Raw genomic sequence first — 18,326 nt, 5'->3', positions numbered from 1 at the left:
TGAAATGAAATGCTGCAATGCAATTTTACCTAATACACTAATATCTCAATTGCACCACTTAAAATGTATAGTGTTTGTAACCCATTACAAGGAAACAAACCGATTCATTGCTTGAGATGCAATGGTCTATTAGAAAATGCAATTGCAAAACAATTAAGAACAATTAACCATTAAACAATGTCAAAATCCTCTCCTATAGCCTTGTGGGATAGTAAAGTGTCGAATGCACACTTCATAATCCAATTGAAAAACAAGAAAATCTGGGCACTTTTCACCTGCTCTTTTATAAGTGATGTGAATTCAGAAATGCTTCTTTTGTTTCTCATCTACTGTATAGTAGGAAAGTATATGGCTCCGGATGCAGGGCTAACCCTAATCTTATTTGACCAAATGTGTTGAACGGGAGAAAAACAAACAACGAAAACTTTCAACATTAGGGGTAATGGCGACCCCGTGTGGTGAGCTTAAGGAATCGCATATATTAAAATAGCCTTATTTTTAAATAATAATATATTTATATATACAAAGATAATTAAAATTGCTTCTTTCAAATCTCTATTTTTTAAATAAAAATTAAATTAATTCCAATTTCTAAAATGTTTGGCATGTAACTTGTTATTATTAACTTGTGAGAAGGATGCAAATGATGTTAAACATGTTTTTAACAGTGTACTGTAGCATCTCTGTTATTATTGGAATAACACATTTTGTCCCTTTTATTTATTTAAATACAAAAGCAACACACAATGTGAAAAATAACATCCTTTCTTTCAGTGTATCTGCTTTACACTCAGTTTGAAATTGTAAAAGAAACGTTCTCAGTTTATATCATTACAATAACAAGCCTATTTTTACAGTATCTTAAAATGTCTTGCTACTGTTCCTCCCAAAGTCAAATGCAATGGAAATGTTTTGAGAATTAAATATTTCCCCCTTGCATTTCTGTTTGTAGTGAAAATATGTACACACACAGATTAAACAGTATTTGTGCTGTATATAATAAGAAGTAAAAATAATGATCAAATTTTCTTACATTTTCATAATTTACTAAGATAACCTTAAGAGTTATTACTGTTGTTTATTATTAAGTTGTGTTTCTCTTATCCAGCTCCTTTAGAGATGCTTTTCATAATTCAATTTAGGGAGACAAGAGAAGTTGCTCAAATCGGTTTAATTTGATGTCATGTATACACACCAAAACTCATTCAGTAGCCATTAATGTTTTTTTACTTGATTTTATAAGTTATGTCAACTTATCTCACGTCAAAGCTTAAAATAGTTGGTTAAATTGACTTGCAAAAACAAGTTTAAACTTCATGCTGCATGATGTGTCTGTCAATTACCTTTTGATAAGGATGTTGTCCTTATTTTAGAGAATGATAATAAAGCTTCAATCTAGTTCTACCTGATTATCTCAGTTAAGTTAAAATTGAACTGTGTTTGCTGCAATTTCATGACAGTAAGACACGTTGACTTATTGATGCTTGATGCTCAATGCTTTATTTGAAATCTGTTTGTGAAAAAAAAATCAGAAATTCAACCATCAAACACATGCATGACCACAAAAACATAATGCATAGAGCATAGTTTGTGATGAGTACGGTGCAGTAGCCTATAGTTTAATGAGTTATTTAAAAAATACAGTTTAAAAAGATAAAAGAAATAAAAGCAAGCATTTCAATCCATTTTTGCAGAATTCATTAAGTTATTAATATGCTCTTGATCCATGGAAGAAATGCAGAAATTGTCCAACACATCCTCATCCCATTGCGTCAATATTTGACGCCACTTGACCATGCGTCAATATGTTACGCGGAGGGTATACCCTTCGCGTCATTTTTTGACGAACTGGGGACTTCAATACTATTAGGTACGCGAAATTAAACAGTTGTCGCCTGACATTGGGGTTAGGGATAGGTTTGGGTAGGGATGTCATTATGTAAATCTAACCCTAAACCGACGCGAAAATGGTAAGAAAATGGTACGAAAATAGGAAAGAGAATGCAACGGACTCAATAGTATTGAAGTCCCCAGTTCGTCAAAAAATGACGCGAAGGGTATACCCTCCGCGTAACATATTGACGCATGGTCAAGTGGCGTCAAATATTGACGCCATGGGGTGAGGGTAGATTTGGATCGTTGCAGCTCTTGAAGCTTACAAAGGCTGTAATGCCCACCGCAGTGTTGTCACAAACCAAAGGACCTCCTGAATCCCCCTGTTAAGAATGTAAGCACACATAATTGCCACTTATCACTATTTATGGCTTGAATAAAGCATAACATCTGTAAATCATTGTTTTACGTACGTCACAGGATCCTCCCTTACGAAAATGAACCATGGTTATATTGTGGTAAAAGTGTAGTAACCATGTTTTTTTGGTGTATTGATTACTATCAGCAAAACGTCTCGGTTACGGATGTAACCCTCGTTCCCTGAAGGAGGGAACGGAGACGTCACGTCGTGACCGACGAATTGGGAACTCGCTTAGAGAGACCAATCTGCTTCGAATACTACTAAAACGCCAATGAACTTGGCATTGAGATATTTGCATAATGCTGGCGCCGCCCCGCCAGGTGCGTATATAAGCAGCAGGTGCAAATAAGGAAATCAGCTTCTTTTTCGCTGAGAAAGCCGGAAAGTGTGACCGGCCTTAACAGCAGGTGGCAGCACCTGTGGCGACGGGACGTGACGTCTCCGTTCCCTCCTTCAGGGAACGAGGGTTACATCCGTAACCGAGACGTTCCCTTTCAGTCGGTCACTACGACGTCACGTCGTGACCGACGAATTGGGAATCCCTATCAAAAACGCCACTAGGGGCTGACCTCTTCCAGTGTCTGCGTAAAGCCCTCCGGTTCCACTTAAGGAGGAGGAGAATTAGGTTTTAAGGCAGAAGGCCGGGCACTAGATGTTCCTTTAACCCCACAGAAGTGCCGGCGACTGGGAAGCGCCCTACCTGAGCGGGATAGGAACGCTGCGGAAGCCACCACCCGTCTTAAGGGTTAATGGTGGGCGAAAGTCAACCGTAGTTGAGGTAAAAATGACAGCCGTGGCTGTGTAAGCAAAGCAGTGCTCTGCTAAGGGAAACGTGGGCTAGTAGGATTAACCCCACGGAAAAATACTCACAAAGGAACCCGGTGGGACACAATGTGGAGCCCGAGCCAACACGTAGGTTCGCGAGGATGCAGCTAGTGAAGGCTGACAGCCAATGCTCCGCAACAAAGGCTGCCAAGGCAGCGGAGGAAGAACAATTCAAACCATTACGCATTTTTGTTCTGAAGGCCTTCCATACTGACACAGTTATGAAGCATCAGATGGAGGCTGCAAGCCGACCTGTGAGACTGTTCTCCGTGCTCCCCCTGGTGAGGAAAGAACACGAGAGGATACAGGCTCAATACGAACACTGTAAAATCTAATGAACGTATTAGGTGTCGCCCAACCAGCAGCTCTACAGATGTCTGTTAGCGAGGAACCACGAGCTAGAGCCCAAGATGAGGCAACGCTCCGTGTGGAGTGCGCTCTCAAATTAAAGGGGCAAGGAATACCCTGAAGATTATAAGCCAGGGCGATAGTATCAACTATCCAATGAGACATCCTCTGCTTAGTGACAGCTTTCCCTTTCTGCTGGCCACCATAACAAACAAAGAGCTGGTCTGAGGTCCTGAGGCTTTGCGTGCGATCCACGTAGAGTCGCAGTGCGCGTACGGGGCACAACAAAGCCATGGTTGGGTCTGCGTCCTCCGGAGGCAGCGCTTGCAAGCTCACCACTTGATCTCTGAAAGGAGTAGTGGGAACTTTGGGCACGTAACCTGGTCTGGGCCTCAATGTTACGCTTGAGGCAGCAGGACCAAACTGAAGGCATGAGTCGTCAACAGAGAATGCATGTAAATCCCCTACTCTCTTCACTGAGGCCAATGCTAGCAGGGTCAGAGCTTTCATTGATAAAAGCTTCAGACTCACAGACTGCAAAGGCTCGAACGGGGGGGCCTGAAGGGCTTTCAGCACCATGGACAGGTCCCAGGGAGGAATAGAAGGAGGGCGCGAGGGGTTTAGCCTACGAGCGCCTCTTAGAAATCTAACAACCAAATCATGCTGGCCAACTGTTCTGCCGTTAATAAGTGAGTGATGAGCAGAAATAGCAGCGATATCAACTTTAATGGTGGAGGGTGACAGCCTACCGTCTAACCTATGTTGAAGATATAAAAGCACGGTGTTAATAGGGCATTCTCTGGGGTCCTCGCGTTGCGAAGAGCACCAGGTGACGAAAAGGTTCCATTTAAACGCGTAAGCCCGTCTCGTAGACGGAGCTCGTGCCGCGTTGATTGTGTTAGATACCGCTTGCGGTAAATCACTTAAACCTTGCGCGCGCTCAACGACCACACATGCAGATCCCACAGGTCGGGGCGCGGGTGCCATAATGTGCCCCCTCCTTGAGAAAGAAGGTCCTTCCTCAGGGGAATCCGCCAGGGAGGGGCTGTCGCGAGGAGCATTAACTCTGGAAACCAATTCTTGCTCGTCCAATATGGGGCGATCAGTAAAAGGTTCTCCTCGTCCTGCCTGACCTTGCACAGTGTCTGTGCGATTAAGCTCACTGGGGGGAATGCGTATTTGCGCATCCCCCGAGGCCAGCTGTGTGCCAATGCGTCCACGCCGAGGCTGCCCTCGGTTAGTGAATAAAATAGGCGACAGTGGGTATCGTCCGGCGACGCAAACAGATCTATCTGCGCACGACCGAACTTCTTCCAAATTAGCTGGACCGTCTGGGGGTGGAGTCGCCATTCGCCGGGGCGCGCAGCTCGAGAAAGCGCGTCCGCTGCTGTATTGAGCGAGCCCGGAATGTGAATGGCACGAAGGGACCTCAGATGCTTCTGACTCCAAAGGAGGAGATGACGAGCGAGATGCGACAGGTGACGGGAGCGCAAACCGCCTTGACGGTTGATATACGCAACGGTCGCAGTGTTGTCGGTGCGTACTAGTACATCCTTCCCTCGCAGCTCCGTAGCGAAGCGTACGAGTCCCAGATATACTGCCCACAACTCTCGGCAATTGATATGCCAGTGCAACTGGGGTGCTGTCCACACCCCTGAAGCCGTAAGCTCGTCGTACGTGGCACCCCAGCCCGTGTCGGACGCATCTGTGTGTACAACAGCATGCTGAGCGATCTGTCTCATGGACACACCGGACCTGAGAAACGCGGGGTCCGACCACGGGGGGAATGTTAGGCGACACGCAGGTGTAATGGTTACACGATGGATGCCGGCGCGCCACGCTCTCCTCAGGACTCGATCGTGAAGCCAACGCTGAAGCGGTCGCATATGGAGCAGTCCGAGCGGTGTCACGGCCGCTGCTGCAGCCATATGCCCCAGGAGCTTCTGAAATTGTTTCAGCGGGACCGCATTCTTCCCTCGGAATGAACCGAGGCAAGTCAGAATTGACTGGACGCGCCCTTCTGTCAAACGCGCCGATAAATCGATCGAGTCCAGTTCCATCCCGAGAAAAGAGATCCTCTGCGTGGGGCAGAGTTTGCTCCTTTCCCAGTTGACCCGAAGACCCAAACGGGCGAGATGCCGAAGCGTTAAATCTCTGTGCTCGCACAGCGTCCGTCGAGAATGCGCTATTATAAGCCAATCGTCGAGGTAAGCCAATATGCGAACGCCGCTCTCTCTGAGGGGCTTTAACGCCGCCTCCACTACTTTCGTGAACACACGGGGAGAGAGGGATAGCCCGAACGGTAAAACTTTGTACTGGTATGCCCGTCCCTCGAACGCAAACCGGAGAAACGGTCTGTGACGAGGGATTATGGACACATGAAAGTACGCGTCTTTCAGGTCTATTGCCGCAAACCAATCTTGGGGGCGAATTGAATTGAATATTTGCTTCGGTGTTATCATCCTGAAGGACCTCTTCTGCAGAGATTTGTTCAGAACGCGCAAATCCAAGATCGGTCGCAACCCACCGCCTTTCTTGGGTACTATAAAATACGGGCTGTAGAAGCCCGATCTCATCTCGGTTGGAGGGACCGGCTCGATCGCGTCCTTCGCCAGCAGGACTTCGACCTCTGCACGCAGTACGTGTGCATCGGACGCTTTCACCGTGGTGAAACGAATGCCCGAGAATTTGGGTGTGTGCCGGATGAATTGAATTTCGTAACCGAGGCGAACAGTGCGTAAAACCCAACGAGATGGGCTGGGAAGCTGAAGCCACGCCCCCAGGGACCGTACGAGGGGAATTAACGGCACTGTCGGGGTACCCGCGGTGGGGCGGCTGAGCGGGACAGGTGGTACTGCCGGTACGTCTGCTGAGACAGCATAAGTATCTACAGTATGTGTGTGTGTGACACTGACCTGAGCCCGCTGAGGGTGACGGTCGTCTGGTCTCCTCAGCGGAGAGCACAGACTCCGAGGAGGGTGCTGGTGGTCCCGTCTCCTCAGCGGAGAGCTGGAACTCCTCAGAACACCCGCTGGCGATAGAGGAGAGGGAGGAAGAGCATGTGAATGCCCGCTCACATCTCTCTCGATCCTCTGAAGACCTGGAGAAGGAATAGGAATGCACTCTTTTTGTGGTTTTGTGGGTGCCGGCTGAGAAGCCGGCGGAACAGAAACAAAAGGAAACCAAAGATTCTCCACCCGGCCCTCTACCGGTGGAGGGAGCGATGCCATCACCGTCTCCCGTAGAGTGATCCCATCCCAATCCAGGTCGCCCGTCTCAGGGCCGCTTCGTCTTCCGTTTACCACGGGAAGCGGGTGGGGCGGGCGGGGCGGGCTGTCGACGGCTGTTCCCCCTCCGTGGCCTGGAAGATGTTCTAGTGGGGGGGGCGGAGGCAGCCGCCGCAGGGCGCCCTCGGCGAGGAGCAGACGGGCCCGCCGGCGCTGGAGGGCGAGATGCAGGTCGCTTGCGCCGGGGCATGATCTGTGCGATCGCCTCTGTCTGCTTCTGGGCGGCGGAGAACTGCTGGGCAAAAGACTCCACCGACTCACCGAAGAGGCCAGCCTGTGACACTGGAGCGTCCAAGAACTTGTTCTTGTCCGCTTCCGACATGTCAGCCAGACATAGCCATAAGTGGCGTTCCTGGACCACCATCGTGGACATGGCACGACCAATCGCCTGCGCTGTCACCTTCGTAGCGCGAAGAGCCAGGTCAGTGGCAGCCCGGAGCTCCGAAAGGACAGGCGAGTCGTGTCCTCCCTCGTGCAGATCCCTCAAGGCTTTGGCTTGGTGAACCTGCAGCAACGCCATTGCGTGCAGGGCTGAGGCCGCCTCTCCACATGCCTGGTGGGCAGCGCCCGTTAAACCGGAGGACTGTCTGCAGGCACGAGAGGGGAGGGTTGGGCGGTCCTTCCAAGAGGGAGCGTGTGCCGGACACAGCTGCATCGCGACAGCACGCTCCACGGGAGGGATCCCCGTATAACCCTTAGCGGCTCCGCTGGTGAGGGAGGTGAGGGGGGAGGGCTGAAACGGCCGTAATCTCGTGGAAAACGGCGACTTCCAGGTTCTAGTCAGCTCCTCGTGCACCTCGGGGAAGAAAGGCACCGGTGGAGAGGGTTGTGAAACCCGGGCAGCTCCAAAGAACCAATCATCCAGGCGGGACGGTTCGGGCTGAGGGGGGGGAACCCACTCTAACCCTACGGTCTCCGCCGCTCGAGCGAGCACGGCCACCATCTCTGGATCGAACTCCGGCGTCCCAACCCGACCAGAGGGAGGAAGGGCGTCGGGGTCCACGTCAGGGGGAGGAGGCCCACCCTCGGATGCTGCGGCGTCGGTGGACCCGGAGGGCGGCACGATGGATTCTAGAGACATCGTAGAACACGACGCTGAAGTCTCCATCGGCACATCAACCGGCTGTGGATGAGGAGGCTGAGAGCCTGAGGACGAATCCCCCGCTCGGCTCAGCACAGTGATGCGCAGGTCGTCTTTTGAGAGCTTCACAGCCGCACCGTGGCGGCGTTCAGCACTCGCATGACGAGGGTTGCGTTTTTCCCGGAGGAAAGACAACCGTCTGCGCAAATCCACAAGGGACATGTTCTCGCAGTGAGAACACTTACCCCCAGCGAACGCTGCCTCTGCGTGCTCGATGCCCAAACACGAAAGACAACGCTCGTGACCGTCCTTCGGACCCATGTATTTGCCGCACCCAAGATCGCACGGACGAAAAGCCATCCTGAAAAGGACGCTGATGTCCGGATATACGAGAGAGTGGCTGCCTTTAACAAGGCACAAAGCTCTCTCGTATCACTCTTTTAGGGAAATTCACTCAGATGCTTAGTTGATGAGCGCACAGGAAGGCAACGCACACACTAAACTCAAAACAAAATAAAGATGTAGAGTCGTGGAATTAAGCGAAGCGTCCGCTGTGGTACTGCTAGTCCAACCAACTTCAGCAATCGAATCCCACCAGAGTAGAGTAGCTTCTCAGTAGCAGATACTGCCGGCTTTCGAAGCGATAAAAAGCTGATTTCCTTATTTGCACCTGCTGCTTATATACGCACCTGGCGGGGCGGCGCCAGCATTATGCAAATATCTCAATGCCAAGTTCATTGGCGTTTTAGTAGTATTCGAAGCAGATTGGTCTCTCTAAGCGAGTTCCCAATTCGTCGGTCACGACGTGACGTCGTAGTGACCGACTGAAAGGGAACCATGGTTTTACTACACTAACTATGGTTTAACTATGGTTTTTGAAAACCATGATTGTCAAAACCATGGTTATTTTGTAGTTACTATGGTTTTACTACAGTAACCATGGTTTTTTGGTTTTATCTGTAGTAAAACCATGGTTAATTTTCGTAAGGGCTCCACGGCCATATACACACAGCATCTGTGATGCTTCATAAACCCATCAGTCCCATCGAGCAGCACAGTCCGTGTTCTTTATAATTTTCACGTTTGCCTCTCTGAGGGTCGGACTTGGAGGACCGCTATTCGTCACAAACCCCCAGCCTGCAACACTGCAATCAGTGTCCACTCTGATCTGTACAGGTGTCATTGGTATGGGAATCGTCTTGATCTTGTTGTTTAGTTTGACTTTTTTATTCAGCTGTAATCCAACAACACATTCATCTTTAGTAGACAGAAGTTAGATGAGATAGAACTACATGTGATTATATTGTAATTATGTATTGTGATGGTTGGATAGCAATATTGGGTGTAGTTGTTTACCTTCAGAATCATCAGGTCGGATATTTTAGGTTTTTTCGGATCAGGGTTGTATTCTGGAGGCTTGTTATAGGTACTCACACCAATGCGGACATGGTTTTCACTGCTGCTTGATAAGTCATGTACACCTGCCACAACTGTCAGAATCTCAGTGCTGCTCAAAGAAATGTCAATATATTAATAAAGAATATATTCAACCTTTATTGGTTTTCTTTAGAAAGGTGTCATGGAGGACTTTGTGTTATATTGTTGTTCCCTTTTATCCTTAAAAGGAGTGGTGGGAACCAGGGGCGTCATGCACCAATTTTTTTTAAGGGGGCAGAGTGTGCACAGTTCACAGAAATTTGTGCATACACATACATCAAACGAATTATATTATAGAGCTTTCAGTTTTTTCCATGGCACCTACATTTCTAACAATATGAGCGCCCATGACTTCATGCAAAAACCTCCAAAATAAAAGTGTTGACTCACTTTCATTTCAAATACTATTCAATCGGAATAATGACATGATATTGGTATCATGTTTAAAACAGAAACGACACGGTTTATTTATTTAAGTTTTGTTTAATGACTTGTTTAATTGTGTCATTAATGCATTTTGCACAACAACTGCATTATGAAATTAATGTCATTTTAAATCCATAAAGTATATAAACAACGAAAATGACATAAGCTATAGAGCAACGTGATTGATTTTAATGTTCAATAATGATTTTAAAAAATATGTTTAGATAAAATGATTAGAGGAACGAATTTTTGCATTAAATTTTACCTCATATGTGAGCATGTGTGATCCCACGCCCACTTGAACTCTGGCGAACTTTGGCGTTGTGCCAAGAAGATGAATCTAGAAATTTCTACTAATATAACGTCGAGACGGTCACATTTTAAACCATTCATTTTCTACACAGAGGAGGTTAACTGCACATTACCGTACTGGGGTTTGAAAATGTTGTGGCGTTTCTTGCGTGTTTTAATTCCTCAGATAGCCAAATGCAGCAGCAACATGAAAGCTCGTGAGCGCGCTCACGCTGATGACGTCTGTGGCTGCTCTGACTGCAGCGCCTGCCGCCAGAAAGTTATGTAACCAGGGGCGGATCTAGAAAATTATTTTTGGGGTGGCAAGGGGGTGGCATGAGAACTAGGAGGGGTGGCAAAGAAGTAAGCATCCTTGCATGGTTGTCGTGGATACAAGAAATTATTTACTGTATATACTATATTCGGTGTATACACTGGACCTTAAATTTTTATAACATAAAAAATGCAACAACAAATGTTCCTATAAGTACCCAAGCAGCTACCTTTAGCATCTCTACTGTAGCACCCTTTGTCTTAATACTAAGTTAATACATACCGCTTACCAATATCTTAAAACACTGACTGTAACCATGATGGGCAAAGTTGAACGAAATGGTATAAAGACTGTTATATAAATAAAATAGGTTTGCCTAGTTTGTATTAATGTAAAACATATTTGAAAGGCACACATCTCTTTCTCTCATAACCCTCTTCTTTAATCCTTTTTGTTTCTGTTTTTTCACTTCTTTTAGCTCTTCACCATCCATTTCTATGTTTCTGACTTCATCTACTCCTCTCCCTTCCACAACATATTTTCTGTTTTATTTGTACCTTCCACTCCCATAGTATTTGATTTTTCTATTCTTTTTGGTTAAAAAATGGATATCAGCCTTTCTTTTCATAGTATCCTGGAAAATGCAACATTAAGTTCTTTCAAGCTTTCTAAACATACACAACACTGAATAGTTTTGTCTCCTTAATGAAGACAAATAAAAACATTAGACTATATCATAACGAGTGATTTCATATGCATGTATGGAATATTTTTATTGCTGCAGTAGCTAACTCTAGAAAGAACTGCTTAAAAGATATTTACTGCTTACACAAACCTGCAGTTCAGTTATAACTACCAAGCAACTACCGTTACCTCAGGCAATATTAAACAATCACAGTTTAATTTTTGTATTTTATCCTGAAGCAACATTTATCTTGAAAATATGACCGTATTCAGTACTCTGATTTGCTGATGTGATGCTCAAATTAATCAATTTAAGACACTAAAGAGAAACCACTAATGTTTTGGCAGCATGTGATGATGTGAGGTGGTTTATTAGATCAGAATTACTCGCTACAGACGTGAAGAGACTTTCTTCATGGGCATAATTTGCACGTTCATAAACATTCTTGCCTTTCACCGCAACAATGGAAAAGTAACGTTTGTGCTTTTTATACTTTGTGCTTGCGTCCGCTACCTTTGTTTTGAGATCGTTGTACTTGCCATCGCCCTGTTGTTGCGGGTTTGTGCAAATAAGGGATGGGCTGCAGCGCGAGAACCGAGCTGCATGTGAGTGCCTTGGATGGGGCGATGCATCCTTTCACGCCAGTTTCCAAAAGTCTCCAACCACGCCAGAAAAGATCGCTAGATTTGTCCGTGTCACTTTTTTAATAAAGTCGCTAAAGAGGTCTAAAAAGTTTCTTAATCTAGCGGCGAGTCACCAAGTTGGCAAGACTGCGAGGACTTTTTTTTACACTGTAAAAGACTTTCTGCTGGGACTGACTGTTCGTGCTTGTATGAACTCTGCTGCCTCTGGTTGGCTAACGATGGAAATTAAGCCGCTCATCATCAGCTATGTGGTTGTCCCACCCCCTCTAAGACACACACACCAATCATCGTCAGATATGTGTCTCCCACCCTTAAACACACGCATAGAAACACTCCATTGCCTTTCTGGTTAAAAGAGCCTACTCGGGCATATATTATATATATTAGGATACCAGCGCTGGGGTGGCATATGGGGTGGCAATGCTTTTATTCGTGCCACCCCGGTAGATCCGCCCCTGATTAGGAGGAAACAGGATACTTTATTAAACAAACACAACGAGGACGATGAACAGCTTAACATTTGACATATACAACGACTGACAAGGGAAAGACACATGAAGGCAGAATATATAGGGGTGATAATCAAACATAACAGGTGAAAGAACTTAACTAAAAATCGAACACAGGTGTGACTAATAATGATGAAATGAGATAACAAATGAACTAAACAAGATGATTAACAATGAACAAAACTAAATGGAACACAAAACCCTGACAGCAACACTTTATTTTACAGTGCTGTTTCCATGCAGTTACTATAGACGTGCTAGTGAATGTACCCAGTAGTTAATACATACGGTATTCAATGCTTGGGTTTAAAGGGTACAATAAAGGACAAAGATATAGAGTACAAAAATGGAACATCAGTAATGTTTGTTATTAGTTATCATATACGCACTTTGAACAGAATATACCATTTATGAGTACAGTAGTGTTTCTCGGTAGTTACAGTACATACACTCTATGTGCTGGACATTAACATACACTGGCCTGTATGTAATATACACCCACCATGTACATACAATTTGTGTATATGCATGGAAACAGCACTGTAATATATATATATATATATATATATATATATATATATATATATATATATATATATATATATATATATATATATATATAATAAACATACCTGTCATTAACCCACAGTTGCCTGTAAGTACTGAATATATTGTACATTCATTTGTAAGTACAGTAGTGTTTCATGTTAGTTAAACTATAAATACATATTATGTATATGGCATTACCCAGTACTTACCTAGAGTTACATAATAACCAGAGGCGGCCTTAGCTATGTTTCAACCGTTTCAATTGAAACGTGCCCCGCCCTCCAAGGAGGGCCCCAGGCAGCCTGGCGCAAGAATGTTTGAACGGGGGGCTATGATTCCAGCACGGGGGAGCTCGGCTGTTTACACTTGGCATTAACATGCGTTTAATTAAACACAAGTTTTACGTCTTTTTTTTACTTCTGGCGTAAACATACGGTGAACAGCGCTATTTTTAGCCTTTCATTGATACAACTAAAGCGGCTGATCTCCGTAGTTTCGTTTTGAAAGCGTGTGAAAGTTGCGCGATCCTATTTCATCAATTGCGCTGAAAATTCAGAGAAAGCTCCAACATATAAACGTACAAAACACTATGCAGCATGTATACTTGCTAAACAAGCAGTGGACTCCGACATAATATAGTTTGCGTCCATATAAACTCATAATTACTCCCGCTCGGGTTTGAATGACAGCAGAGAGACTCGCCCACCGTCTCACAGACCGTCCCCTCACAGTATTCAGGACAGATGCGGTCGAAAGTGGACAAAAGAGACGGATTTAAATACCAGGTGTAAACGTTATGTGTCTCTCTCGTCCACTTGTGATCCGGTCGATGAAAACGCATGTTAATGCCAAGTGTAAACAGACAGGGTTAGAACAACTTTTTGTTATATAAAAATGACATCCTAACCCAAACCCCAACTCTAACCCCAACTCCAAGCGACCATGGCTTAAATATGGATAAAAACTTAGAGAAACCTGTATATTAAATAACCTGCTTAAACAAATGTGAAATCTAACCCTAAACCCAAGCGAAAATGGTTTAAAAAACAGAAAACAAATGAGAAAACAATAAATAAAACGTCACGAAACGATTCGCCATATAAGTGAATGGGAAGGACTGGCGTATCATATGCACGCAAAATCGGAATTTGGCGTATCTATTGCACGATAATCACACTGCGTGTCATTTGTACGCATCTTGGTGAGAACGGGTAGCTGTGCCAGTGGATGTTAAGCAATCACATATCTTTCATTTTAAATCAATTAATTTCTGCTCTTTGTTTTCTCTCGGACGTTCATACGTGCTTTAGCCTGCGATAGAAATCGGATTATTAATATGAAATGAATGTATTTTATTTAGTCTACAATAAAACTGTAGAACTGCATTAATATTTATTATATGTCATTTAAATTATTTTTTAAAGTAAATTCTTTCATTTTTATAAATCAATGTAGAACGTTTACAGCAGCATCACAGTGCTTCATAAAAACTATCAGAAAACGTGCACATGTGGATAATTTTAGAGGTTTAATTATTCTTTAGCATCGGGATCACTAGACGAGAGCTTAATAGCCTTATTTTTGTGAAAACCGACATTTCTTAAATGTGTTCGTAGTTAGCCCGTGCGCATTCATTCCGACAAATTTTCCGTCACAAATGGAGAGAATTCCAATTGGAAGTACTCATCCCTATGCCCTTTTTATTCCCTTAGAAGATCAGCTGTGCAGAGAGTTGCGCAATTGTGTCTCATTGCGTGACTGTGACCGTTAAAATACATTTGGAGAATAGAGCAATGAAAGCAACGTCATTTTCATTTTATCTGGAGTGAGTTTAAGCGGCGTTCCCTTACCGAAGTGCCCTTCAAGGGCGCAAAAACGCAGTTTTGAATTCGACCATGCTCTCTCTCATCAGGCTTGTCTGTGCAAGTGCGATTCCAGGTTTTTAATAATACATTGTTTTAGGGGCTGATTTCAATGGTGTTTTTTTAAAAATAATATGATTGGATTTATACTAACCTTAATGCAGTATTTAATTGTATTAAAATATGCGTATAACATCTGTGTGCATTTACTGACTGCCTTTAATATATTTTGTACATGACTGCATTTTCCTCTAACGCAACATCCACACAACGTTCCATTAAATGAACATAATGACCAAGAACTTTAGATAAACGAGGTTGATTTTTTTACTGTGGCTTGGAAATCTTCTATTTTTTTGCTCCCGCATCACAGTATGTAAACTGTTTTTATAATAGCCTATTGAACATATGCCGTCAGCTCTTGTTCAGATTTCAACTGAGCGCGAGGTGACAAATTCGCTGGACAAAGATTAACTTATCAGGGCATTCTTAACATTCAAACACAGAAGGGTGGATTTCTAAAAAGGGTTCAGGTGAAATCTACGCCCGCCGCCAGGTGAGCTGTCTATGGTGCTGAAAAAACGCGGAGCCCATCGTTATTTATAAGTTCGGTTCAGTGTCAGTCAGACACCTTTTCTTCTTTGCTTTTGTTAAATAATTCAAGTTGAGGGAATGTTTGAGATGTTTTTTTTTAAGTCAGCCCAGACAGCTGAAAATATACTGCGCAAATCAATTAAGCAGAGAAGTTAGCGTCCATGAAGGGTAAGGGCGAGGCTTATTCCAAATATAATTGTATAGTTAATTAAATAAGGTTGGAAAATTTCTGTTGAGCTGCCTGTTCGTGAAGCTGAAAGTGCACGTAATAAAATAATATACCATTGATGCAAACCAACAGGAATCCTTGCTTTTTGCTCTATTATGCTTATGTTTAGGGCCCCGTATTAGTTATTGAAACGGGCCACCAGATGCTTAAGGCCGGCTCTGATAATAACAACCAAGTATGTACCACTGGTAAGTACAGTAATTATACCCTTTAATTACCATGTAGATACTCAAAAGTAAGACATTTGTCTGTAAGTACAACATATTTACTATATATGTACAAGGTAAGTACACGTACTGTAAAATAAAGTTCTACCAATATTTTTCAGCCAATCCAGGCTAAAGTCCCAAAAACTAATGATCAGATTAGAAGCATCAAAGTTTGATTTCAATCATTGATTTCAGTCTTTGACATGACCTTACTCTGTCAATATTAAAGGTAGGGTAATAGATTTGATCCTGAAACATTTTTAGTTATGCTGGTTAAAAGTCTCCTCACATCCTGAAAGCAATCACTGTGTTAAGTTGTTTAAATGTATTTGTAAAAATGTATGTCATCTGTGAAAGGCGTAGGACCAAAAACAGCCCATCCTCATCCCATGGCGTCAATATTTGACGCCACTTGACCATGCGTCAATATGTTACACGGAGGGTATACCCTTCGCGTCATTTTTTGACGAACTGGGGACTTCAATACTATTGAGTCCGTTGCATTCTCTTTCCTATTTTCGTACCATTTTCTTACCATTTTCGCGTCGGTTTAGGGTTAGATTTACATAATGACATCCCTACCCAAACCTATCCCTAACCCCAATGTCAGGCGACAACTGTTTAATTTCGCGTACCTAATAGTATTGAAGTCCCCAGTTCGTCAAAAAATGACGCGAAGGGTATACCCTCCGCGTAACATATTGACGCATGGTCAAGTGGCGTCAAATATTGACGCCATGGGATGAGGATGTGTTGCCAAAAAATGTTCAACAAATCATAGATTTCGGTCCGAACGGACGTTTCCATTTTATGTCCCTCATACGTAAGCGTAATTTGAATTCCCACCGCGCAGCGAGTCCACGCAGATACCATACGTCATCGGCGCGTTCACGTGCGCTCTGTCTGTAAACAGCAAGAACAGCAAACTTTTCTGCTGAATTGACAACCTTCACAGGAGCAACAAAACTAAATGCATCTTTTATAACAACAACAGCAAAAACTGCCTGGATCAGCAAGAGCAAAAATCCAAATTAACATCAGTAACTTTACTGCTTTACCACGAGATGCAAACAGCTACAGGAGGCAAAGGGTCTGAAAGGGTCGTTGCACTGTTTATTTTGGTAAGGTAGGTACGCGATATGTTTGTGCTGAGATGGATTCAGATATTATACTTTGATGAAACGTTGTGTTGCTTATGAAATTTGTGTTCGTTTACGGATTAGCATAACGATATAGTTACTACGTCTACACAACCGAACGTGTGCTTAAACTAATTCTGATGTAAACCAGTTGTTTATGTTGGTTATTTTGGAAGTGTTATTCACTTTGTACTGCAAAGTTTTCTCACTGGTGAATGAGACATGAGACGTGACCGTCTGATCTGTGCGTGTTCATGTGTTTGGAAAGAGGCGTGACTTTGGATGGCGATTTGACTTGAGGGTGGGATCGGGATTTCATTGCTAGGCGGCTACCCTTAGCATTTTTCAAAATGTGTTACCCTACCTTTAAATATACCAAGGTTATTTTATAAAAAACTATAAATCACTAAAAATAACTTCACAGCCATAGTCACATTTTATATTTCATAATGTTTTTGAAATAAGTGTTGTAGAGTATTTATTTATGAAAACATTTGAATATATCTGATGTTGTGTTTGTTATGATTGCAGCTCAGACTAAATGAAACCTTACTTATCTCTGCAGTGTGCAGCAGTCAAGACAAACTGATCAGAAATAAGGAATCCTCCACAAACGTGTCTCCTATTCTTCTGAACAGAAACCATGTAAGGTCTGGAGTGAGGTCGTGCTTCAAAGCCATTCACTATACGCACCTTGACACTGGCTGAGAGAGAAATATCGGTCAATTTAATCAGTATAAGAAACATCTGAATAATGCATCACCAAAGACGAATCAGATATTAAGTCTTACTAATGGAAATGTGTTACACTTTATATACAGGTGCATTTTCTGAAGCTCATTTGTTAGTCATGATTCATATTAAATTAAATGTTAAATAAATCTCACCAGTGAAGCTCAGGTTTGGCAGCAGAGAGCCCAACAGGAGCAGAGAGATGATGGTGATCATGATGAAGATGAGATCTGACTGAGGAAACAATGTAATATTGTAAGGGAGGCTAAGCTCCAAATTGTGGTGTCCCAAAATCCCAGGATCATGTGTATTGTTGTTACTGTTATAAATTCCTTTGCTTGTAATAAATAATAAACGTATAACACCGTCTTTAAAGCAATTTAAACAAGACCGTTCTCAGCAGTTCACTTATAATCCAACAGAAAACAGTAAATACAATAAAATTCCAGTTCCACGGACTGGCTCCTTTCACAGAAAGAAATTTTTGAGCAAAAGATGTTTTACAGGATGGGACTTTACAGTTTCCACATGTACCAGCTCTTGTTGATCTGGATGGTTCCAGCCTGTTAACAAATTTACAGTGGCTCAGGTGCAAGTCCAATCAAACATTTAAAGGGACCATTTAAAATGTCCGCCCAAAAAAAAAAAATCAATTCATACTCCACACTCCAAACAGACGGGGGCAGTATACCTCCAGAAAGTGAGTTGGTCTATTTTAATTTAGCAGCTTATATCAAGTTTGATTTACATTAGCAACTAAGTTATCATTAGTCACAAAAAAACATTAGGTCTCATTAAAATTGCAATGTTTTCCGCTACGTTTTGTGCGTCCATTTGGTGTTCATTATCATCGAAGACATTTCAAGCTTCTTAGCTAATGTTACATTTTAGCATCAGCTTGGTAGATAACGGGTGAAAACCGGATCGGATCCGTGGGTAGAGCTAACTATT

At 43.5% G+C, this 18,326-nt stretch overlaps 1 protein-coding gene across 1 annotated transcript; it reads right to left on the bottom strand.

Moving 5' to 3' along the window:
- Window positions 1-1,813: 1,813 nt before the first annotated feature.
- LOC135721198 (myeloblastin-like) lies at window positions 1,814-17,591 on the bottom strand. Its single transcript, XM_065243392.1, has 6 exons — window positions 17,531-17,591; window positions 17,197-17,347; window positions 9,152-9,302; window positions 8,847-9,029; window positions 2,307-2,321; window positions 1,814-2,216 (listed from the first exon to the last, which is right to left on the bottom strand). The coding sequence occupies exons 1-6, from the start codon at window positions 17,589-17,591 to the stop codon at window positions 2,100-2,102; spliced, it is 678 nt and encodes a 225-aa protein (XP_065099464.1). The 3' UTR covers window positions 1,814-2,099.
- Window positions 17,592-18,326: the final 735 nt, after the last annotated feature.

Source organism: Paramisgurnus dabryanus, chromosome 24 (assembly GCF_030506205.2).
Source record: "Paramisgurnus dabryanus chromosome 24, PD_genome_1.1, whole genome shotgun sequence".
NCBI lineage: Eukaryota > Metazoa > Chordata > Actinopteri > Cypriniformes > Cobitidae > Paramisgurnus > Paramisgurnus dabryanus.
The sequence above is the reverse complement of the archived record's forward strand: the minus strand, read 5'-3'. Positions and strand labels throughout refer to the sequence as shown.